General features: G+C 41.0%; 1 protein-coding gene across 2 annotated transcripts in view; it reads left to right on the top strand.

Annotated features, from left to right (window-relative positions):
- The window catches only part of LRRIQ4 (leucine rich repeats and IQ motif containing 4), a 67,865-nt gene that overhangs the window by 3,266 nt on the left and 38,655 nt on the right, over window positions 1-25,944 (top strand). The window contains exons 1-3 of one of the 2 annotated variants that reach the window (XM_069213194.1): window positions 9,088-9,178; window positions 11,599-12,736; window positions 19,355-19,528. In XM_069213194.1, coding sequence (XP_069069295.1) covers window positions 11,633-12,736; window positions 19,355-19,528 — 1,278 coding nt within the window. In that variant the 5' untranslated portion in view covers window positions 9,088-9,178; window positions 11,599-11,632. Of the gene's footprint in view, window positions 1-9,087; window positions 9,179-11,598; window positions 12,737-19,354; window positions 19,529-25,944 lie in introns of those variants that run through there. The other variant, XM_069213193.1, reaches the window with a different exon arrangement.

The raw sequence follows: 25,944 nt of genomic DNA, 5'->3' as shown, positions 1-25,944 counted from the left end.
AAATTGTGTTAATTTCTCATGCTTAAAAACTTGCAGGAGAAAGTTACACATGAAATAGGTGACGAGATATCTTTTTCCGAATGTTCTGTTAATAAACAAGCATAAATACATTAACTTGTTAATAGAAGCATCAATCAAAAATCTGCAATGGTCTCATAAAACAAACTAGTTGCAAGGTTATACTATGTTACGGCTGCAAAGGCTAGTGACAAGTGTCATACATTCTTTTAGCTGTGTTATAGGTCATATATAGGTGGATCAAGATCACCACACAACAAAACTTTAATGTATAGAACCTTCCCACACCAAGTCACACTTTCCACAAACAAGCTGGTCAGAAGCCAACTTATCGCACAAGACCACAACAAATATAACACACACCATACAACGTCTTACCACAACCTACCCAATGAGTAGCACCACATCACATCATTTCTAATCAGGTGAAATCTCCCTGCTTCCAGGAACAGCCCTATGTCTCCCCATAGCACTCCATTAGCGGAAAGATACACACATCAAGTGAACACCACAGAACTCCCGCAAGAATACTGTGAAATAACCTTAAATACTGACTTGCTGAGCACCCATGAACAACAAAACATTAGCACACATAAAAGCCCCTCATCATTGCTCAGTTTTATGAGTTGTTGCTAAATCAAGAGACCAAGGGTCACATGTATCAATTTTCCCAATAGCGATTACCTAATTGCGTTTTTTTGCAAATCACAATTAGGTAATCGCTATTTGAATGTATGAAACTCCAGGAGTTTCATTTAGCGATTCCCAAAAATGCATGATACATCTGGCCCTAAACTCCTTATTCACTTTTCTATGGGCTGCCCCACAACAGATGCTAGCAACTGAGAGTTTGGTTGTCTCTCAGTAGTAAAGCACTCTACATATACAATGATAATGAAGCTGACAGGAAGCATATCACAAGGAGAGGGAGAACAAGACATCACAATCTTTAATGAAATCTCAGCCCCAGTTAAAAATAAGCACATACTAGACCAATTAATAACTTACACTCTAACAACTTAATATAGGGGTACAAACAAACAGATATGAATTGAGGCTAACAGTCTAATGCATGTCTTGATACTAATGTTTATATAACATACATTCTGTCAGTGGCATGGATTAACCCAGCGCTTTCAGTAGAGCAAGGAATACTTCCCAAACAACTCTGAGGTTTCTTTCCATAACAGATCAGGGTCTGGTTTAGCTCTTTGAACTTTGTTGTCATTAGTATGAATGTGGGCATGAGGGAGTCAGCTTCAAAGACTTGTGGAGGAAAATGTGTGGTCTTTGGGACCAAAGTAAAGGGTGGCTTTTTAGAAATAACAATTGGTGCCCATATAATTAAATATGTGGCACTTAATAACATTTTGCCTTGCTTTAAATTGGTTTTCAAAGTTTTCTTTTCTGAAAATTGACTCAAAGCATGTAGACGATTGTTGGGGCTAATGTTAAAAGGGTACATGCTGTTTTTTAGGTGTTGTTATGTAGAAATTGTAAATGCACTTTACATATACCCTTTTTATTTATGTAGCTTTGTGAACCCTTGTATGTATTACCTTCTGGGTTTGCCTAAGCAAAATTATTATTAATCCTGTCCGCTTGATATTCCTCCGTAAATAAAATGTTGGGCAGAGAGTTTTATTTTTATTTTTGATTTGTCTTTTTGGATCATTAGAGAAGTAACTTAGCTTGGGTAGACAATGCTGATCCGAGCTGAATTCTTTTGGTCGACATTTCTAACAAGCATTTGCAATGCAACGGGTCTCGCGTTTGCTCATGTTAGAGCTGATCGCGTTGTAAACTCCTAACCCGACTTTTCACCTATCGGGCAAAAGTGCATTTATGTACATAACCCGAAAAAGTGAAATTAATTATGTAAAGCGCTCGACTTCTGCCAAGCGAGATCGCACTCGTAAATGAGAGAAAAAGAAGTCCACAAGCCCGATGGAAAACAGCGAGCATCGCATGTTTTCTGTACTTGGTCGCTGCGCTGGCTGACGGATGCGTGCCTTCGACTAATGAAAGATTTTATTAGGCAAGCCCATGAACCAATAATAAACACTGACGTGACGTTGACAGGGCTCAGAGCCCTTTTCTAAACACTAAAGCGTCTTGCTGCGATACGCATGCGCGAGCGCATGCAACGCAGGCTCGACCCTAAAAATGGCTGATGTGTTGCAGTGATGATGTACTATTTCAGGAACATTGAGATATACTTCATCTTGTGTCAAAACATAGGTTTTGGGGGTCAAGTAGTCTTTTAGAGGAGAAAATAACTCCTTAGAGCAAACCTTCCACTATTTTCCAAAATGGCAGCTCTAATAGAGGAAGAAGAGACATTAGAAATGAAACAAATAATAATGGTTTTTAATCCTTTTATGTGTACACTAAACAATGTTTATAATGTGATTATGACAAAGAAATAATGTGTATCACTCCTGTTTTAGACACATTTTCATAGTTTACTTTCTTTGTTTTGGCAATTGCTCGTGGTACATTTGCAGAATGTTGAACATTTGTGAAGAGCATATGGACAGGGACATTATTTTGTAGCACATGTTTTGCAAGTACATGTACGTAAAATTTCTGTGGGTAGAGGCTTTAGAGACTTTAGAAATTACCTTGGTTTTAGCACCTCATCAATATATTCCCAACCAAATTCAGACAGATCTTTCTGCTCTTTTAATGTTCCATGCACAGAATATGACGTCTGTGGAAAATCACTTAGCGAGACTGATCTCCTCTAGAACTCACTGTACTGAAGATCGTCAAATGTGTGAAAGTCAGAACTCGTTTTCCACACACGCACAAGGTATTTTTCTACGTCTTGAAAGTCACATTCTTCTTATGTCTCAGCAAATCCTTTTAGAAAGTTCACAGGTTCAGCAGTTAAAGCTCCAAGCTTTGTTCCAATTTTACTCAGAGTTTTATAACCCGTAAGAATATCTGCCTTGATAAGAATACTGGACATCTCTGGGTCAAATTTCTTGTACAGAATATGAAGCGGGATTGAGTGTCTTTTCTTGCCTGTTTCATAACGTGCCCATAAGTCTGACAATCCTTGACTTATGAACATTGCAACAAATCTAAGTAGTACAATAATAACATCTGTGTCATTTGACAGTACAATGACTCGATTGGAACCATTTCAAACAGCCCATTCAACATGTGATACAACACGAATGTCAGCTTCCTCCAATTTGCTCTTAAGTTCTTGAACAATATGGCCTGTACCTTTTGAATATATCTCTGCAGGCACCAACTCCTCATTGACAATCACTCCACTTGCAATATTTGGAAATTCAGTGTTCGCTGAAGCATCAGCAATGTTTTGGCGAGTAAACATCTCCAAGTTCATCTTGTTCGATGTTGATGATCAGAGTTTATCAAGTTGCACAGGTATAGGTGTCAAATTGTTGATGCAGGCAAGGTCAATTGTTCCCTTATATACATTTGTCTCCTTTGCTCTCTGTTCTGTGCGAGCCTCTCAGCTGAATTACAGGCGTTACGATGGGACTAACATGACACGATGAAGAGTACATTGCCTACTCGCAAGTCCTCAAGAAGAGGGTTTTGGGAAGAGAAAAATAGAAAATACAGCTCCCGCCTCGTGGACTGCAGAATCGAACTGCTGGACCATGGACCACCTGTCATGTTGGGCGTCAGGACTTCTGATTTCTCAAAATACTAGGTTCTTGGTTTTTAGCATTTTGGGCTGCAAAAGAATTACTTCATTAATACACTGAGCTTGCATAAACTATTGTACATTGCATAATGTCAGTTATTGTTGACACATAGTGCATACATTTCTATGCGGCTGAACAAGTCTCTTCCTTTTTTTACAATACTTTCAGAGTCTCTGAAGCAATGTCCAAACTCAAAAACAATCAACTTGACTAAAGGGCTTCTTTGTGTTCTGGCGTAATCTCTTTCCAATAATAGTTCTGATAAACTTGCTCTATTTCCAATCTCCGAATACTCAGGGGAGCGCATGTTACAGAAAATATGTCTTTCCTTAATGCCTGTTTAGCGTTGTCTTGGATTCCCACTCAAACGATAAATCATGCTAGTTCTTATTGTCATAAATTATTTAAAAGACAGAGCTCTGTTTTGTTTCATTTAAGTGAATAATCTTTCTTTACTTTAAAACTAAGTTACTTGCTTAAGAAATTCAGAAGAACCCAAACTGGGCTTTTTCACCTTTCTTATTTTCTCTCTTTTACTGGAAATACGGGATCGTCGGCACAAGGCGGAAGAGGAGAGAGAACCAGGACTCCCCAGGAAGCCAGCCAGAGGGCCAGGATCGGCGGAACTTGACTGGAGGCTGTCTGGAGGAAGATAAATGCTGAAACTAGACTAGAAGCTGGTCGGAGAATGAGGAACACAGGAGCTCCACTGAAGGCAGGCTGGAGAACAAGGAATTTGACCTGCACTGGCACTCGACTGGAGGCATTGCCTGATCAATAATTACCTTGGAGCTTTTCTGTGACCTCTGGATTATCTGTTCCAGTTTCATAACTGGAGCCACAGCATTGAACCCTGCCTCTTTCTGTCTTTCACCACAAAATGTCTTTGGATGAATTTATGTAGCGATATGGTTTTTCCACCTCTAGCTTCTTAACTCTTTTCAAATATCAGGACCCGTATCTCAGCTGGTTCATACAATCAAATTCGCGAAACACGGTAATCAGTGACTCCACAGTCTTCACATGCAGCTCCCAATCACCTTCCTGATCAGCATGTACCAAGTTTTTCACTAGAGCTATTGTGTTTAAAACATTTCCCCAGTACTTACAAAGTTCAGATTTTTCTTCGCATTCTTTGACAAACTCTACGAACTTGGTTTTCAGGATTTCTGATTCTGAACTGAGTGTATTGAACATTGCCTTGCAATTATGTCTTTTGAATGAAGTGCACCCTGTGCCTTGTTTACTTCTGAGATAAGATATTCAAAACCTAATTTGTCATTCTTGTCCCAGAAAACATTACACTGCAATGTTTGTATAGCCTCAGAAATGATGAGCATACCTTGTAACAAATGAACATAATGAGTTCCACACAATACTGACTGGACAGTTTTGCTTCAAACGATTTCAGTCTCAATAAGTGCATCATATATGCCACATCCACTGAGATAACTTCCTACACACCGCAACACAACTTTTTTCATGTGGAAAACATCCATCATTGGATAAAGATCATCAAATTCTACTGGATTGCTCATAAAAATGTCATCTACAATACGGAAAACACCTTGATCAGTGAAAATTGGCAGGATAAGCTGGTATTCAAGCTGAGCATGCACATTTTTGAAATTTTTTAGAGCTGTGTGTACTGTTGTCTAGTTTGTGACTTGAGATGGTATTACTGGTAAAAACCTAACCTTCTTGGGTGGGACAGTATTCTGGGAGATCAGAGTATGAATTCCAGCCCACGGAGGAACTGGCTTCTCTTCATTCTTCTGTCCGCAACGAATAAGCAATATGATAAATTTAGTTAAATCAGCTCTGTGGACCACAGCATCAGGTCCATGTCCTCAGCTACTTTGGAATTTTCTGGTAGACTGGGACGTGTTGATGGATTGTAATGATTTTGCACACGTTGGCAATTAAGTTGGGTTATACGTTTGTAGCTTCGTTTGTTTATGCCTACAGCTGACACAGCTTGTTTTCCAGCACAGTAGAGTCTTGAAAAAGCACCATGCAATATCATGTGTGCTTGATGTTTTAGACAAAGAAGAGCTGTCTTCAAAATCAAAATGATCAAGAGCAGCAATTGTAAATCCTTTCCTGGTAAAGTGACTTGGAAGTGGTGTGCTGTTGGTTTCTGAAAGATTTTACAGCATGAGCTGCTAACAGGTTCCTGTTTCGTTCTATGTGATTGTAACTTGTTGATAGACCTATGCTATTCATTGAAGTGATTACCTCTCTACTTTTGCACTTTTTATAGATGGTTTGGGCAGTTGTTCTCTGTAGCGGAGTTTTCTTTTTGCTGCGATGTAATTCATAAAACATGGTTTTGAAAAGACTGTACATTTGTACAGCATAAGCCTGTCGGTTCATGGGATTGTCTCCCACTTTTTCGCTTACATATTCAAAGCTGTCATCAATGTTGTGAGCTTATATTCCAAACTCGAAGAACGTTTAGTTTGTAACAGTTTTGCTTTGCTGATTTGAAACAATGATGTAAAATATTAAGACAACATCAGGCATTCTTGTTGACTCCCATGATTTGCGGAGCTCTGGGGCATAACAAAATTTGTCATAAAGTCCAAAATAAGAATATTTCGGAACGTTTCTTAAAATGGTTACTGCTGATTTTACTGCATCCTGTGATCTTATTTTGGCAGCAAGAACTTTAGGAGTCTAACGGACTGAGAACACCATAATGGCTCATTCATTTTGTTAGACTGACAAAAATAAATTCTGTCATTGTACATTCTCGCCAGCAAAATCTTAATTTCATTATTATGGATCAATACAGTTTAATCAATGTTGACCATTATTTCTATGATCTGACTGAGTGTGAATTCGTAGTCAGCACTCAAGACTGGCTGTAAAACTTAATTAGCTTTTTCAAAGAGTGCAAACTTAACTGAAGGCTGGCGGTTATGTTGCTGCTGGGAGCCTATTGTACATTCATATTTTCAAATGTATGCACACATGCAGTTCAGGTGGGCATTCAGATCTGCTACAAATACATTCACCTTGCTGTTTAGATCAGCTACTCGGCTGAAAACTTGACCTGGGAAGAAACTAGATGCAGATAAAAACATGTTTGCCCTTTGAGACTCACATACTACTCTGTACCTTGTTCTTTTGCCAATCCCTTTGGCCCTTGTTCTGGCTAAACCACAGTTAACACATTAAAGATCCTCTGCTTTCTAATAAGTTGTTTGGGGGTGGACAAGGGTTAGCAATCAATCTTCTAAGTGGAGGGGCATTGGGTTTGGTTGTTGGCGCTTTCTCAAAAGACTTGCATTCTTGTTGTGATTCACTGGTTTCTGCTATTTTTTGACAATTTTCATTCCAGGCTTTTTTCCATTGTATACAACTTGTAGCACAATGATAACATATTTGATCCTCCTCACCCACCCGTTTCAATCTTTTGTGAACTCCACCTTGCTGTATTCCTGCAGCGTCTCAAACTTTCTCCTGTCCAGCTGCTGTTGATGTTACTTTTTTTCAGATTAGTTTGACATATAACACATTTTTCTTTGTTGAGGGATTTTGTAGATAGCAGCACTCTGTCAGGAGGTAAAGATCCTCTGATATCACCTACTTCGCTCATGTTTACGAATTTGAATCAACACTCTAAGTTCCAGAAGGCAGCATGTCCACCCAAGATACGTTTTCTGGAGTTGTTTGCAAATTATCATATACATTTCCCCCGGAGGGATGTTGGCTCAGAGAGAGCAGTACTCTTCTTTCAACTGACTGTGGACTTATCTTTATCAATACAGTCCTGATGGTCAGTAGGGCTGGAAGACTTGAATGCGTTGGGCAAATGATGAGCCCACCCTGGTTGTCAGGGCAAGACCGTGAAATGGCACAGTGAGGAGGGCACCAGTCAGATAAGTGAGCAAAGGCAACATATTACTGATCACAAGAGTATTGGTATTAATAAAAACACTCCAGAAAATGTATCTTGGGTAGACGTGTTACCTGCTGAACGCTTATAGTGTTTGGCTTGCATATCTCATGTGGCTTTCTGGCCTGGCAGAGGCCCATCTTGAACTGACTCCTGATAACACTCCTCTGTGTCAAGCATAAAAGGTGACCACTGCGTGCTTCAGTAAATATTGTGTGACCTCAGGGTTTCTTACGTATCAGTTCCCGGAGTGCCTCATGTGTGATTGGTGAATTCCTTGTCTATAATATATCCTCTTTGTGGTAACCTTGGTCCAGGGTCTTGTCTCTTCCAGAGGAGCAAATAACAGCATTACATTGTTGGCAGTCTCGCCCCCCTGTGTCATGCTCAGCCCCTTTCCCACTGCTGTGGGAGGTGTGGTCTAAGTTACGGTGCCCAGAAGATACAGGGAGAATTCTAGAATATTTAGCTTCTTCTTAAAGAATATTTGGCTTCTTCCTTTGAAGAAGGATGTAATAGTCATATCAGTTTTATTGTTGGAGGTACTTGCTGTCAAGTTAATATCAATTTACTATCAAGTTCAATATCTTTGACAATGTTTAAGCTTGTTTTGTGTGTGCTGTTGCTGATGGTAATGCTCCTGAGATCTTTCTACTCAAGGTAAAAATGATGAGCTGTTCATTGTTTGGATGAAGGACTACCTCAATACATAAGATATTTTTGGGGTCTCACCAGTGGTGGCTGAAGAAGTGTTAAAGTTGTGAGGTGTTAAATTATTATTTTTATTCTCGACTAGCGAGCCCAATTTTTCTGACTAGAAAAGGCTAAAGGTGCATGTGCAAGCTGCTGCCTTTGAGAATTTTTTTTCTAAAAAAAGATCTTTAGTCTATCCTCACTTTGAAAAAATGGTGCTTGCACGCTAAGATTAAAAGTGAAAAATGTACGCCCGCCACTTCATCACTTCAGCAGCCGCCACTGAGTATAACTGCAAAGAAACATGAAGGCACTTCTGAAAATATTAACATACATTTTGTTTGTGGTTTGCTCGTACAAAAAGGAAAACGCAATGCAGCATGTGTTTAAGCCAATTAAACATTTATAGCATAAAATCCTTTATTGGACCAACTCAAATAAAATATGTTACAAATATATGTGTAAACTTTCAGGGCCTTTCTTTAGCATTTGTATCTGACAACATTTTCACAAGTTGTACATACTTCACCAATATTGATCTGCTCGTTTGTTCAATAACCTGCATTATCACCACCACATTATCTATTGTTTTCTGAACCCACTTGACTGTAAAACGTTCTTTTTTTAACAAAAGCTTCAAGAATGTGCAACAGCCGAAATGCAGAACAGGCGGCCTGATTTAGATCTTAGCAGTGTTACCGCCAAGCCGCACTTGCGGCGGGCCCGAGAAGACAATCAAATTGGCGATCTTACGCCTGCCGTATTTAGATATTTACAGTCCTGCAGGTGGTGTACTGGCGGAGGTTTGCTGACAGCGGGAGCCGGCGGTGGGACTCAATGGATTTCATACAATGGCAGCTGCTATGGAATGGAGGTAAGTGACACACACACACACACACACACACACACTGTCGCTTAGCCATAGGTGAACCCCCGGACTAAAAACTACACATCACAACATATGCACACAATTACCTATTGCCAGTCCAACACAGCACAACCCATACATGCCAAGAGCACACATTCATACACAACCATGGCACAACATACACACACTATAGACATGGCATCCACACACCACAGAACGAACAACACAACTACAAACCCAGCTACACACCCACATACACCCCCACCTCACTCATTCAGTCACATTGCATGCATACATACACGTACTGACTCACACACACAACTCGCAGCACAACATGAGAGGTCAGGTCCCCTGTCAATGTGCACACATGGACACAGCTAACAGGTGTGAATGTACGGTCATTGTGGTGCTAGCAATCATTTGCCAATGAATACTGGCACCACAATGACAGTTGTGTATGTGTGCGATATGTGTTGTGTACCAGTGTCCCCCCAACTGTGTCTGACCCACTTGTGTCCCCGACATATGTATGTCACAATGGTTAAAAAAATTACTGACATGTATATGTTTCCAGTGGTCCCCACCTCCTGCGCAGTGCCTGCCTAACATACCCTGGTGATGCGGCGTCCCTATCTTATAGCCCGTCAATCGGGGGTTGTGTTTTCTCCATGGGTCAGTGGCATCAGCAATGGCAAGTGTAGTCCAGTCGTGTCTAGTTGAAGACTGGGGGAAGTGGTAAAAAAGTGAGTTTTCACCCTGTTTCCCCCAATCCACCAACTAAGGATTGGAGGTCCAAGGTCTTTCCTTGGCTGTAAGGCACCTCTAAATCTGCCCAGCGGGGAGGCTGGCTGTGGTCCCATCGGCATGCCCTTTTCTCTTTTCACGCCATCGACGTGGCCAGTGTTTCTTGGCGGAGACGAAGGTTCGAATGTGGTCTTTTGTCTATGGGACCTCCAACATCTAAATACGGCAGGTGGGTTTATTGTTGAAAAGTCGACGGCTGGACCGTTACCACCAACATCTAACTCCGGCCTAGAGTCTTCTGTTTCATGTGACAGATAAATATATGTTGTGATACCTCTTATTGGACAAAGAACAACGTGAATCTGAAAGTAATTCTAGTGCTAGTAAGATCTTTTGTATAGCCTGCTCAGAAGGATAAGCTGAGTACCCAGTAGCTTAAATGTCCGCCACCCAGTGAAGCAGCAGATCTTTGTGATAATAAGTTAAAAGGTGGATGTTGGCCTTAGAGCTGTGGATGCTCCAGAACCTGTAATGTCACTGACATTTGTGATAAGAAATCTGGGGCCAGATCTGTTAACATTAAGATTAGCGATTTCCTAATTGTGATTATTTCCTATTTGCAATTAGGAAATCACTTCCTAATGTATTAAACTTTTTATTTGAAAATAGCGATTTCTAGTGGACCGCAAATCGACTTAACTCATGAATATTAATGAGGTAGGCCGCAATTTGTGACCCACTAGGAATCGCCGTCTTTACAGGAATGGTGACCTGCTTGGGTCAGCAGACCACCATGTCAGTAATTACTTTTTAATGAAGCAATCTTTTATTAAATGCAGTTCATTTCCCTTGAAGGAAACAGGGCTACGCTTAAAAAGAAAAGTATCCTTATTGTTTTTTTTTTTTTTTTGTTGGTTTGTTTGTTTAAGAAGATGCTGTGGTCCCATGGACTATTGCCTCCTCTTAATCAAACCTTTTTTTTTTTTTTACATGCATAAAGGGAATGGGGCTTCTCAATGACCCCTTCCCAATTGCGAGTCCGTTGCCACTGCAAATTTGTAGTAGGTAAACGATTAATGTTTTGCAAACATAATTTGGTAAAAAAAAAATTTAATACATATCATTCGGATTCTGTATATCGAAGGGACATATCTTCCAAATGCCAAATTGGTATTTTTGGTAGCAAATACAAATTGTTTTTCGGAAACATGTTACCGGATTACAACATGATGTTTGTACATGCCATAAAGTTTTTTTTGCGATTGCAAATGGCCTAATTCTGTGAATTGGGCCATTTGCGACCTCAAAAAAAAGCTTTCTACTCATGACCCTGAATGAGGGTGAAGAGGAGATGGTAAAAAGTGAGGAACAATGTGGAAGAAGTGATTAGGTTATACTTGAAAGTGGGTGTGGGGCAATTTATATGATTTCAATTTTATATCGTTTCTTAAGTTGTCCTTTTCTTAGCATAGTGCTGAATACATTTACCATCAATGCAAATTCAATAAAGGTTATTTAAGAGTTATCATGTAAAAATTATATAGTTGATCTAGACTTCTAAATCTGCAGTTTTCATAAAAAGTGCATATTGCCTCACACATTCAATTTTAAGCAGTATGTTGTCAAACTAACTTTGACCTCTTTTAAAAAATTAACTTGTTCCACGTCTCATCGATTTTCAGATTGTGAAGATCTGTTGTATGTCTAACAGGAAAGATGATTGATGTCAATAACACCGGTGGCAAAACACTAAATGTTCGTTTTTCAAGCATTGTCACATCAGTTTTGCCTGAGGATGGTGTAAAACATTTGGAAACCATTCCGGCAAAAGAAGAGCCAAAGCCTGAAGCAGATTTGCCTCAACAGCCACAGGACAGAGTACTCTTTTTGGATTTGGCAAAAAAAGATCATAAAACGATTCCAGAGGAGATCTTGGATCTTCAAGATATTGAAGAATTACACTTAGAAAAAAACCAGATTGAAACAATTCCAGAAGACATTCGGCATCTCAAGAACATTAAAGTTCTTTATCTGAACGACAATAGACTTCAGTATGTTTGTGAAGAGCTTGGCGAATTGCCTTTGCTTCAGAGTTTAGATTTAAGCAATAACCCAATTTTAGTTAATTCGGTGCACATACTAAGCAAAGTACTAGCCCTCCGTGAGCTCCGGCTGTATAACATCAACTTAGAAGAATTCCCCTTTGAAATCTGCAAATGTCTACATCATCTGGAGCTGCTAGGACTATCTGGCAATAATCTAAAATCTTTACCAAAAGAAGTAGTAAATTTAGTAAAACTCAGAGAAATTTATTTGCAACATAACCAATTTGTGTGCTTTCCTCTTGATCTTTGCCATCTTGGGACTCTAGAAGTGATAGATTTAGAACAAAATAACATTAGATCCATTCCGGTAGAGATCTGTTCTCTTTTGAAGCTTGCAAAACTGTTTGTAGGATTTAACAAGTTGACATCGATGCCTGATTCACTTCCCCAGTGCACCCAGTTGTCGGTACTGGATGTGAGTCATAATAAACTGCACAAACTTCCTCGGAGCTTCAGAGAGTTTTCAGCGCTGTATGAAGTTGGGCTCTCCGGCAATGATTTGAAGGTATTTCCACGCCATCTCTGCTATATAAACTCACTTGGTGTTCTTTACCTGAAAAAAGCTGGCTTGAAAATGTTACCTCGTGCCTTTAGTAAATTAAAAAATATCAAGATACTGGACTTAGGTCAAAATATGCTGAGCACCTTCCCCATTGAGGTTTGTGCTTTGGAGAATCTGGAAATACTTTCTCTGGATGATAATGAAATAAGCAAGGTATGAAATAATTGTTTTAATTCTAACCTAACTTATTTGTGCTGTTTCTTCTGTGCTTTTTCTCCTCAATAGGGGCATGTGAGCTCAGACAAATCATGCAAACGAATTGTTTTGAATTTGGTCTTTTGAGCATTTGCATTATTCACATTCTATTTACGTGGCACTTTGACTCTTACAGACTTAAGTTGTCAAACTGTCAAACTATTTCTTATCCCAATGAGGAAATGTACCCTGCATGTGTCTATGTATTTTCATGTATCTGGCATAGAAAAGATCTTTAACTAACAAGATATTATTCTAGCACCTATGGTCCATGGTCAACCATGATTTGTTTCTGCGATCAAATGGTTTTGAGTAAGTGTATGCAGTTAGTAATAAGTAGTAGGTGTCCCTAATTGGCAACAATTAATCAAAATTGACAGGAAAAAGGATGTTAGAAGTGCACACCTTCTAACTAAGGCCACCAAATAACACATCTATTACCCAAGGCGAACTATCATGTGACAAAATTATAAGTTAACATTTTCTAAAGAGCTTTTCTGCAGTGATACATGAAATATAAATGACACACTCTCTCATCATCTCAGTCTCTGAACCCTGTCGGAATCTTAGCTTTTTGACACTAAAGTTTGCACATTTGCTGACATCCTTCTTATTGTGTACAATTGTTTTAAAATTGTTTAGACCCCATGCTCGGTTGCTGCCCCAATTATCTCTGGTTTAATTAATGCCATTTGCAAAAAACCATGCAAGATCGTTTGGATAGTTATGGAGAATGAACACAAGTGTCCTATGTGGAATTGTAAGCTTTGGGTAAGAAAGCATGCAAGAAAGTTATGCCTTTGGCATGCTTATGGTGACATTTATCTGATGCTGTCTGCATAGAGGCACATGTATGTCTGGTTCTGTCTGTGTTTAGATGCCTGTATGTTTGTAGGCACCTGTCAAAGTGAGTTATCCTTGCAGAGGCCGCTGGTGGAACATTTACATAATTTCTTCATCTAAAATGGACTTCCTCAGCTTGGTGATTGAAGAGCAATTCCGCCAGACCCCAGTACTAATTATGATCTATTCACCCATCTGTTATCAGTCAGCTCAGTCACCTGTTTGTCCAGCTCTCTGCTTGTCCTTCCCACTTCTGTGAGTACATGTGGATTATTTGTCTCTAAGTGCACACGTACTTCTGAATTTATACGTGGTTGTATATGTGTTGTCTGTTGACCTGTGTCAATGAGTGCCTGTATGATGTTAGTCTATACACATCTTTAATTCTGCTTGTCTTTATACATTGTTGGCTGTTTTTTGTCCTACATGCATAGGTATCTTTTGGCCTCAATGAATCGGTGCCTTTATGTCTTTTGGTCGGTATTTCTTCTGATGTGTAGTAAATGGAGTATGTGGGAGACTTGGATATTGAATTCTATCTAATTTTACTTGCCTATATAAAAAAACATCCTCCAAGTTGCAAAGGATTTTTCAGAGACAGTAGAACTAGTATTGAGGGTCTCAGACTTTGATCTAGGAGAGTCTAAGATATTTTAGGGAATCCTTAGGATGAACATCTACACATTAAACTGAAAGGATTTGCGAGGGAGCCTGGAAGAATATAGCATGAGGCATGTACTTTATCAGAACAGTTGTTGCGCCCGCTGTATTTGGAACATAGAAAAAAGAACTCTTTATCCTCTAGATCATATTCTTACCGCTCTTCTGAACCAAAATATCTTATGAAATGTCAAGTAAGTCAGTCTTTGAACTTAACTCCAGGAAGATGACTCTTGTTACAACAATGTGGATTTATGGGTAGGTGCTTACAGGATAGAACCAAGATAGAGTACAGCTTCATTCTGATAAATTGCAAGAGATCCTGCTTTGTGGACTAGGGGGCGCGTTAGAGGAGAAAGAATATTTATAGAACAGAAGGAGTGGAAATTGTGGAAGACTGAGAAAAAGAGTAGACTATCTAAACCAAATCGTCAGATGAATCTAGGAAAAAAATCAAGACACATCTGTTCTAGCACTTTTATTTTCTGTCTGGTGTTCATCACTAGAATGGCTTTTATGTGTATTTAGCATTTGACTAATAACTGAATAGTACAGCATAGATTAACTTGATTCAAATGTGTATTTTCCATTTAGAGGCATAAATATACAGAACGCATTGCTTTAAATGAAATGACGAGTCTGGAAAATGCAAATAAAGCAGCAGTGGAGCTTAATGACAGCATAGATGGGCCTTGGTTAATACCATAAATGCTGGGCGACTGCATGAGAAGGGCAATGGACTGAAGATTAGAGGTTTCACACAGAAGGAGCTGTGGATAAATGAGAGTTGCAAAATTAGGATTTCTGGTTGGTGTGAAGATGGTTGCGAGACCAGACAAAGTATAGAGATCATTGAGATGAATGCCCTTTAAGGTATAAATTGTAGATAGGAAAGAAGATGTGAGAGCAGTGGGTGTCTAGGACTGTTTGGAAGATTCTAATTTCCGAATAGGATGGAGAGGAGTAAGTAAGCTTGAAGTACAAGACTGTCATTGCCTGCCGTATTCTGAGAGAGCTGCAAAATGTCTTAATAGTTAACCTGAGTTATTTTGTAAGTAAGGGCAATACTATGAAATTTCAGAAATAAAACGTGATAAAAACCAAATGATTGAAATTCCAAAGGTATTATTAAAAAGGCAGGCAGTCTAAATAAAAATAAAAATTGAAAAAAAACATTTACATTGATCAAGGGAGAGGGGTAAGGTTAGCTTTAGGGTAAGGGTAAGGTTAGTGTGTGTATTAGGATTTTTATTGAGGCAAGGTTTCTGGTAAAGTTTAAGGACTGTGTTAGTTTTATGTCTACTGTTTGGGTTAGGATTATTGTTGGGGATAGTTTTGGTTAGGGATCATGGTAGCCCCTCCAGCGCTGAAATCTGTCCATTAGGATACAGCCTATCGGTTAAATGCCAGAGTGCTTATATGGCCACCCCGGCACTGAGACAGACAAAGCTTTTAGAGTGACTCTCTTCCTAGGACCCCCTGCACACAAATGTCGGAATCTCCACTGATACATTGACACTAGATGCAGAAACTAGGGTTAAGTTTACCGTTTTGATTAGTACTAGAGATGAAGTAGGGGAAGGTAGGTGTTGATAGGTTTAGAGGAATGGATACTGGTATAGTTAGGGAGGCTCTGATGGAATGGGTTAGGGTTCTGCATAGTGTTATAGTTAAAATTATGGATAAGGATCGGTAAATGATGATGTTAGAATTAAGAGTTGTGGATTGGAATTAGGGTCAATAACACTAAAGAGTAAGTGACGGGGTCAGCATTAGTGTTTGAGGAGGATTGTATTTAGCTTGAGGAACCTTACTGCAAGAGTCAGATTCTTTTGGAAAGAATAATGATAAAAATAGGCAGAAATATGTGCTTTCAAATAGCAAATGCGTAGACTGTGTTGGAATCTGAAATTTTGTTTTCTCACTTTTTTCTAAAGTTTTATTTCTCCCTTTTTGATTTCGAAATTTCAACATATATTCCTCTTTTCAGTTCAAGCATTGAAATAAGCAGTAGCAAATAAACCCTGTTCTGGGGGTCTTCACACTTGTATAGAAGAACTTCACAATAACTTGCATCTAGTGTCAACGTATCAGTGGAGATTCCGACATTTGAAGAGATTCACTCTAGAAGCTTTGCCTGTTCTCAGTGCCGGGGTGGCCATATAAGCACTCTGGCATTTAACCGATAGGCTGCATCCTAATGGCCAGATTTCAGCACTGGAGGGGCTACCATGATCCAGCCCAGATCATTCCTGTAGTCTCATGATAGCCACAGATTCGTGCTGGCACATTTGAGCAGCTGCTGCCTTACTCCCCTGACTCAAAGCAACACCCATTTAGAGATAGCCTGTTTTTATGGACTGTAAAATCAAGTAGCCTGCATAACAGTGATAGCAAATGTGTCTGAAGGAGGATTTATCTGCCACTGATCAGTGCAGGAAAGGGAATCTGGAATGGAAGGCTCTATCTTCCCTCATTTGTGAAAACTTAAGTATTACAAGGGGAAAAGAAAAGCGCAGGATTCATTTGATTTCTGTAGCAGCATGCTAACCAGCTGATTTACAGAGATGTCATGGATGTAAATAAAACTGTTGGAAGAGAGGATGGTTATTCCGTCATAGAGCCTCTCCTTATTGATGAAGCAATAAAACAAGGTATTACGTTTTGGACTAGTGTGTTCACTAACAATCATGATTGGTCATCCAATGAGTTTTGGGGCTCCAAAATAGGATAAGACTATATCTGCAGTGCCTGTCTTCTCTTATTAGGACGCAGGGTTCCTCTCCCACTGAGGTGGCATCATTGGGACCTGCTGTTCGTCAGGTGGGTGATGCAATACCAAATGGGCATCTTTACGGAGATCTTTTATCTCAAAGTTAAAACAAACTTGTGTGGCTTCTTGAATTCTCTCGTCTGAGGATTTTCTGTTTTTGCTTTGAGGGAGAGTGGTGGAAGATTGGGCACAAAGGAGAAAAGAATTGGTGAAAGATACCCATGGAAGTGTCTTTTATAAGTTATGTATTAGTAGTTGTCTTCCACTTTAAGATTAAAAACAGAGGTGAAACCACTGGATGTAGTCATCCATAGAATTTTGTTAGGTCGACATGGTACTTGGCTCTAAGGCCCCATAGGATCTGTAGCATTCACCAAGATCAGTCCTTTAGGATGGCTTGCACACCTTACGTCTTTTAAACAATTATAGTGATATATGAAAACTGTGTTCAGAAATCAAGTATTTAGACCCATATTTCGTTTAAATTGATTCTTTTGGGGAAAATCTCACCAGCACCTGACACCTTCGCTGCCATGGTGGAGTTTGACCCCTGTTTGATAAATGTTGCCACAGCAGTTTTTGATTTCCTGCCCATCTCAAAGGGGCCAGAGAAGACTCAGAAAACCTTTTATCATTCCCATGCTTCTGGAGACAGTGGGAGGAATTTGCCCTATGTTTAATTGATGTGTCATTAATGAATATTGTGGTATCTCCCACTACATATCTCATGCTCTACTCCAAGGCTGAGTTATAGCATGAGGGTCCCTCCACCACCGCTGATGGCAGGATCAGTCTGTGGGATTTTCTGAGATCCTGACTGGGTGAGGCAGGGAGCTTTAAATATGCAAGGACATGTGGTTGTGGTTTCTACAGTATCCTCAGTGGTCCCCTGACCCGTGGCCCTTATATCCTGTCACACTGGTGTCTTTGATTGCCTCGTTCATCAGATCGAGCCTCCATCTTTTAATCTTGATTCAGAATCACCTACTCTATATCCTGCATATAATTTTGGCCATATTAAGTTGCATCTAAAATATTCCAGAGAATGATCAGGGGGTGCATTGATTTACTCAACGACAAAAGCTTCCACGTCAGTTATGAAACTTTACATGCAGACATCGTCTGATAAAAATATGCACAAATATTATTTTGTATATCGTTATCATTATTATTAGTAGTACTCTTACAGTTAATTGTAAAGTGCATAGCTACCCGACAATGGGCTGTCCAATGCTGACAGGAAAAGTAGGTAGTTGAACAGACTCCTGATGAGGTTACAAGGTTGACTGCACTGGCTAGGCAAACAGTTAAGTCTGCAGGTGCTTCCTGAAGCTCAGCAGATTACCATTGGTTCTAAGATGAATTGGCAGGGAGTTTCCATAGCTTAGGTACTAGGTAGGAGAACGGTCGACCGCCACTCCTTGCTCTTTGGATTCTGGGGATGGATAGCAAGGAGAGATTATTAGAGCTTACCTCGCTACGGCTACGGTAGTGGGTAATAAGGTAATTGAGAATGTGTGTACCTTGGGCATGTATTACCTTGTGCTCTGTACAGAGAACTTTAAATTCAATTCTCTTTTTTATAGGTAGACAGTGCAGATTCACAAGGGCAGAATGTAGGGTTGCCATTTAGGTATTCCCAGCAAGACCCTTGCTGCAGCATTCTGAATCAACTGCAGGCTCCTGAGCAATAGGACTGCCAATGAACAGTAAGTTGTCATAGTCAAGGCAAGAGAGTATCAGGCCTTGAATGACTATTTGCCTATTTTATGGGAAGCCATTTAAGAGTCTCCCTGAGAGCTCATAAAAGGTCAAAGCAGGTGCGGGCCACCTTCTTAGCCTGCAAGGTCATGTCAACTCTGTGTCCAATACAACCCCAGGTTCCAGGTTCTTCACTTCTGGTTTGGGGAAGGAAGGATTACCTAGCTGGCAGGTAAGGTGGCTCCGGAATAAAGGGTTGTTTCCAAAGACCATGACCTCTGTTTTGTCACCATTAAGTTTCAGGTAACTAGCGGCCTACACCATGGCGTTAATGTGTTACGTAAGCCTCTTGATACAGTGGACAATCTTTAGAAATACACACTTTGCCCATAATTTCAACAAAATAATTATTTTTATAAGCTACTACACCATGTACCAAATTGTAACTGGTTATAATAATAATGTAATTGTTTCTAAGCTTTGAACCCAAGTAGGAAGCTTAGAAAAGTTGATTGCATGCAGTGTAGATGCTGATATTTCTTTCACTTACTTTTAAAGCAACGAAGAAAAGAATGTATCTCTGTTTTCTATTTTTTAAGGTACCGGCAGAAGTGATAAACCTTTCCAATTTAAAACAGCTTGGCCTCACTGGAAACCGATTTACTGACTTCCCTGAGGAAGTTTATTTGCTGGAGTCTTTGGAGAGGCTATATCTTGGTCAGGACAGTGGCGTGCGGTTTTCATCAATACCTGAAAATATAAACCAACTGAAGGTAAATGAAAACCAACAGATTTAAGAACCGGTGAGATGTAGCAATTGATCTACCTTTCCACATCTGTCTGTACGAATGCTTGTTTTTCTATCTATCTATCTATCTATCTATCTATCTATCTATCTATCTATCTATCTATCTATCTATCTATCTGTTATCTAGCTTCTGTTTTCTATCATGTACATAGTCACAACAAAGATAAGGACAATTCAGTGCTCTCGCGCCAAAAGAAACCTCTACCATTCTTTTCAGCCCCAAGTCATCAGTACTAGGTGTCCAGTGGAGTCTTGTGAGATGCACTGTATCCTTGGCATGTAGCCATCTCTGTGCCTTTTGGCATACAGGTGCCACAGGAGCATGAATGCGCCCGTGGCACCAGTTTTCTTGCTGACACACAATACTTGCTTGACAGCTATCTCATTAAGTAGAACAGGACTTGCTGTATCTGCTTCTTATGGCATGTTACGTTATGGATAGATTCACATCGTGTTTGGAGGGAGCTGGTTTCTCTTTGCCAAAGTCTGTCTCCTGTTATGAGCCTTCACTAGTAATGAAGTTGCCATTTTATGGTACCCAAACAACTTTCATCTTTGGACAATATTATTTCTCAGGTTATCAACACTAACAAATTAGTATTTATTTTTAGTTGAAAGCATAGTTGTGTTTTGGCATAAATGTTTGCATATTTTAGGTTCCCAAGCTTGTGCAATATGTGTACCCCCACCATAGCTTGAAGGGGAGGCAGTAGCTTGAAATTGTTTTGTTGGACACACAATTGCAAGCCCAATCTTGTCAGGGCCGACATCCTCTGACTTTTTCAATAAGAGAGGCGTAGGACTGCTCACACAAATATATGCGGTCCTCTGAATTTTTTTGATGACCGCCCCATGTCCTAGCTAAACATAATGTGGGCGCCGTGTCTCCACCCAGCACAGTGGCAAACTTTTTCTTTATCTCCACAGCCCTTCTGATTTTATTTTATAGATGTACCCCCTAAACCAGTGGTTCCCAACCTGTGGTCCGGGACCCCTGGGGGTCCGCAAAGCCTTCTCAGGGGGTCCGCAAAGGCCTAGAAAATTAAAAAAATTTAACAAATATTTACAAATTAGGTCCCCAGCTTCCAGTAATTACTCAAGCGGGGGTCCCCGGATTCCAATGATGATTCAGTGGGGGTCCCTGGGTTCCATTAATGTTAAAGTGGGGGTCCACAGAAATCAAAAGGTTGGAAACCACTGTCCTAAACTATATTTTGATTGAAAACAGAACTTGAGTAGATATTCTAAACACATGTCTGAATTCTGTTGCCTGAATAGGAAATGGTTCCCCGGCTCATGAGGGATGATTGCAAAGTTATTTGGTCAGACGCACTGGATCTCTTGTGGCCCTGTGGTCTGCAGGAATAGCCTTACACGCCTTTTTTGAGCGGAGAGAACTGTCACGGGTATCACAGGCTCCCCAATTGTCTATAATCAGGGCTCCCAGTTTTATGGTATTTATTTTGTGATATAGGTTTCAATGATATGAACACCAATAGATAATAAATCAATAATCTTGTACGAAAGCATAAACATTTTAGTATAAACATTTGCAGCTGTTTAAACCTCATTCCTAAATTGTCTCTTTATTTTTAGCTCCCTTCCTTGTCAATCCAGACAGCTATTGGCCGGGTGGCTATGACTGACAGCATTAATAATCACTCAAAAACAACCTAATTTCCATTTTTATCCACATTTAAAAATAAATACATACTGAAAAAAATGTTTTCTGTTGGTATTTGTCTGTTAAGATCATTAAAAACCTAAAACGGGGAGCCTTAGCTTTAACATACAAAGGATCAGTATAGAAACATGCAGTTAGTCCTGCCAGAGTCACAGCAGGGAATTTGTCGGTGAACTCCTCTTTGTCAGCCTTTAAGTCAGTACACATAGTCTGTAGTTCTTTATTATGAATCAATGTAGTGAAGAATGTAAAATTTCCTAACTATCCTGACGGGAAGTTTCAGTTCTATTCAGGACATGACGACAAGGAGTATGATTGACTCTTCCTTCATTTTCTACTCAGCAGCCTTAACAAAACTAGTTATTTTTACAATTTTCAAATACTACAAATTCCATAAGTCTTTTTAACATAATACAGAAACAACCATAGAGACAGTCCCATGTATTTGACAATCAAGAAAGGCACTTCATTTTTCTTCAAGTGAACAGACTGATCCAAGTGTCATTCAGATATCTTATTTTTGATCCAATCCTGTGATATGAAAAAAAGCAGAAAGAAGGATAAATTAAAACCCATAAATAACATCAATACATTGTGACCAGAAAAATCCTCTGAGAACAACAGTATAAATTGCAAAAATCATGAAATACAACCAACCATGATCATGTGAATACGTCATACAACAGCAGATGTTGAATGGTATAGACTATAATTATTTAATGAAGTATTGGGAGGATGAAGAGAGGACTCATTTCGGGAGGTCTAATCACCACCTCCATGTCCTTAATAGAATTGAAACTTTCCTTCATAATAGTTAGGAAATGTTACATTCTGTGTCAGGACTAGAGGCTCAGACTATGATAGTTTAAAACTGATTGACGACAAGAGCAGCCATGCTAAAAATTGGCTTAAAATAAAAGATCTTGAATGTAAAATCCGAAGACCAGTCTACTGCTCTGAGAATATCTTCGAGTCTGCACCCCAAGGAGGCCATAGCATCCCTTGTAGAGTGCACGCCAAAAGAGGAGGTATCAACTCTGGCTTCATGAATAGACCCATCTCATCCAACGGGCAATAATAGTGGTCGGAACAGGTTTAAAAGCTTTTTGCGAGAAAGGAACAACTGAGCCATCCCTGCTGGACCATATACTTAGAGTCATAGCCTCATAAGCTCTCAGACAACGAACTGCACACAATTTAGGGTGATCAGGAAAAGAAGGATAGTGAACCACCTTGGTATTAGATTTGGTCCGACTAGGCACCATAAATGAAACTCCATCCATAGTAAACATACGCACCTTAATGTCTAAGACGAGAATATCAAGCACTCTCTCCCAATATATAAGACATAGGGCATGATTTAGATCTTGGCGGTAATGGTCCAGCCCCTGGTTTTCCATCGGAAAACCCATGTGCCATCCTGGCGGTCCACCCATCTGATTTAGGAGTTGGTGGAACCATAGGCAAGCCACTGGCCTCAGCCCTTCCTGCTCTGCCTAGAATCTCCAGCTGCACGGCGGAGGTACTCCAGCCACCTTTACCGCCAAGCAAATATGGATGTGCCTTACTGCCAAGCCAACTGTGGAGGTCTGACCTCCACACCTGAGTTGGCATATTGGAGGGGGAGGGGTACAAATCCTAGTTTTTTCCACATTTCAGCTTCCCTTTTGAACTGGACCCAACTGGACCTCGCCTGCCGTCGCTGCTACCACTGAACTACGGAGGACACATAACCCCTCCTTCGCCGGACTCGAAGGTAGGAATACTGCATATGGGGCCCGAACATGAGGTAGGTATCTCTACAGAGATATAAATGCCATAGGTATTATTTTGAAATACCTCTGACATGCATTGACAGTGATTGATGGGGACACATTGGTACAAGACACATTGCACACATATACAATTGTCATTGTGGTGTCAGTATTCTTTGCCAAATGAATGCTGACATCAGAACAACAATGGCATCATTCACCATGTCTATGTGTGCACATTGCAAGTGAATCTGTACCTGTGATATTATGAGTCCAGTTGTGTATGTGAGTCAGTATGTGTATGTGTGTGTGTGTGAACTGGATTTCCTGGTCATGGTGGGGGGAGCTGAAGTAGGTGATCTGGTTGTATCAGTATGTTTGCCATATGCATGTGGGTCTGAAGTCTGTAGTGTGTTTTGATTTGTGTGTTGTGTTGCTGTATGCAACATTCAGTTATGTGTTGTTGTGTGGTGGTCGTTGTGATGTGTGCAATTTTTTTTTTTGTGAGTGTGTTTGTGTAGTTGGGTGTGTCATTGTGTTGGTTGTTGTGGTTGTGTTGTACATGTGTGTATGTGTGTAGTATCAATTGTGTGTGTATGTTGTGTCATGGATGTATGGCAATGTGTGTCATCTGCACGTAGATGTCATGTTTTGGTGGAATGGCACTGGATAATAGTGTGTATGTTATGTGTTGTTTTGAGTGTTGTGCAGGTGGACACATATTGCTAAGGTAAAGTGTGTGTGTATCACTTACCTCTATGCGATGGCCACTGCCATTGTACAATGCTCAGTGGCTCCTGCGATTGTCTCCCTCTGTCAGAAATCAACCCCCAATACTCTGCCTGCAGGACTGTAACATCTAAATAGGATCGACCGGAACCCGCCAGCCAGGTGGCTAGGTAGGGCACTCTGTCATGGTGGACTGCAGCTATACATCTAAATATGGTGGGTGGAACACCGTCGACCTGATGGTGTTTTTGCATCCGCCGCCATGGCAGTTTGGCGGTTATACCGCGAAGAACTAAATTAGGCCAATAGTAACATAGCCAACTTACCTGAAAGTTCTGTAGGGACAGAACTTTTTGTCTTGCCGAGATTGGAGCATGCATAGCACTACATTAACATCCCGAACCAAAAGAATTTTAGTTCAGGAGGAACACATACCCAGATACACTTTAAAACGTGACAAACAAGGGGGTGTTCTCCTACCAGAATGTCATGGAGGGCATATGACCCGCAAAGATTGCGATCTGCATGCATTGATAGTACGAAATGCCAAACCTATGCCTGCTAACTCGGACAGAAAATGTACAATATGCACTACATCCGACCCCACAGGATCCAAATCCGGTCACATACACCAGCGTGTCCACTTATGCCAGGCCGATCCACAGCGTTTGACTGTAGAGCCAGCCCATGCTCGCTTGATAAGGAATGCAGCCTGCTCCGAAAGTCCTAGGACTTCCCAACAGCCCCTGTAATCCTCCAAACCATCAGCTTTAGAGTGTTGTTCTGAACCAGAGGGTGTTATTTGCCATGACGGTCGCTCTGCAGGTGAAGTGTCTGGGGAAGTGGAATTGGAAAATCCACTGAAAGTTCCAGAAGAACTGGATATGAGGCTTGCAACTTCCAATGCGGTGTCACCAGAATTACTTCCACTTTCTGTTGTATGAACAAAGCCGTGAGCCAAGCGATCATCGAGAAGGGGGAAACATATACCCTCGGAACTTAGTCCAATCCTGGAGAAAGACGTTGATCGCTTCCGCTTGAGGATCTGGGTGCAACTGAAAAAGTGTGAAAGCTGATGATTGAAGATGAACGCAAGCAGGTCCACCTGACATTGGCCCCACAGATTTATAATCTGGTGTAACAGAGAGGGATATAACTGCCAATTGCTATAACGCTTTAAATGACAGGACTGCCAATCCGCAGTGTGGTTGAGCCACCCCAGTAAGATCTCCGCTGTCACCAACAGTTTGTTTTTCAGACAATAGTTCAAAAATTCCTTGGCTAACTGTACCAGAACTTTGGACTGGGTACCCCCCAAGCGGTTGATATAACACACTGCAGAGACATTGTCCATCTTCAAGGGGATGGAATATGACACTATGGGGGTCATTCTGACCCTGGCGGTCTTGGACCGCCAGGGTCACGAATGACGGAAGCACCGCCAACAGGCTGGCGGTGCTTCAAAAGCCATTCTGACTGCAGCGGTAAAGCCGCGGTCGCCCCGCCGGGGTCGGCGGTTTTCCGCCGTTTTTGCCTCGGCTGGGAGAATCCGCCAGCGCAGCGCTGCAAGCAGCGCTGCCCTGGGGATCCTGACCCCCGTACCGCCAGCCTGTTTCTGGCGGTTTTCACCGCCAGGAAGAGGCTGGCGGTAAGGGGTGTCCTGGGGCCCCTGGGGGCCCCTGCACTGCCCATGCCACTGGCATGGGCAGTGCAGGGGCCCCCTAACAGGGCCCCGGCCTGCTTTTCACTGTCTGCCTAGCAGACAGTGAAAAGCGCGACGGGTGCAACTGCACCCGTCGCACGGCCGCAACACCGCCGGCTCCTGTGTTGCTGCCCTCATTCCTGCCGGCCCAGCGGGAATGTCAGAATGGGGGCCGCGGAATTTTGGCCGCATGGTTGGAATGACCCCCTATGTTGGCTGCTTGGCTCTAAATCGCGAAGAATCCTATGAGTAGTTCTAGACAGTTGCAGTTGATGTGAAGGCCCTCCTCTTGTTATGACCACTGTCCTCCTGTAGAAATATCCCCATTGTGAGCGCCCCAGCACAGCTGACTGTCATTGGACTCTATCACCAAGTCTGGGTCAAAGCTGAAAATGGCTCTGCAGTTCCAGGCATGCATGTGGTATAGCCACCAGTGAAGCTCTGTGCGAGCTTCTGGGCAAAGTTGCATCTCCTGAGAAAACATCAGGCCCCTTCTGAGATGTTGAGCCTTT

This window comes from Pleurodeles waltl, chromosome 11 (assembly GCF_031143425.1).
Source record: "Pleurodeles waltl isolate 20211129_DDA chromosome 11, aPleWal1.hap1.20221129, whole genome shotgun sequence".
In the NCBI taxonomy this organism is placed as follows: domain Eukaryota; kingdom Metazoa; phylum Chordata; class Amphibia; order Caudata; family Salamandridae; genus Pleurodeles; species Pleurodeles waltl.
Note: the sequence above shows the minus strand (reverse complement) of the source record. Positions and strands in the feature narration are given on the sequence as shown.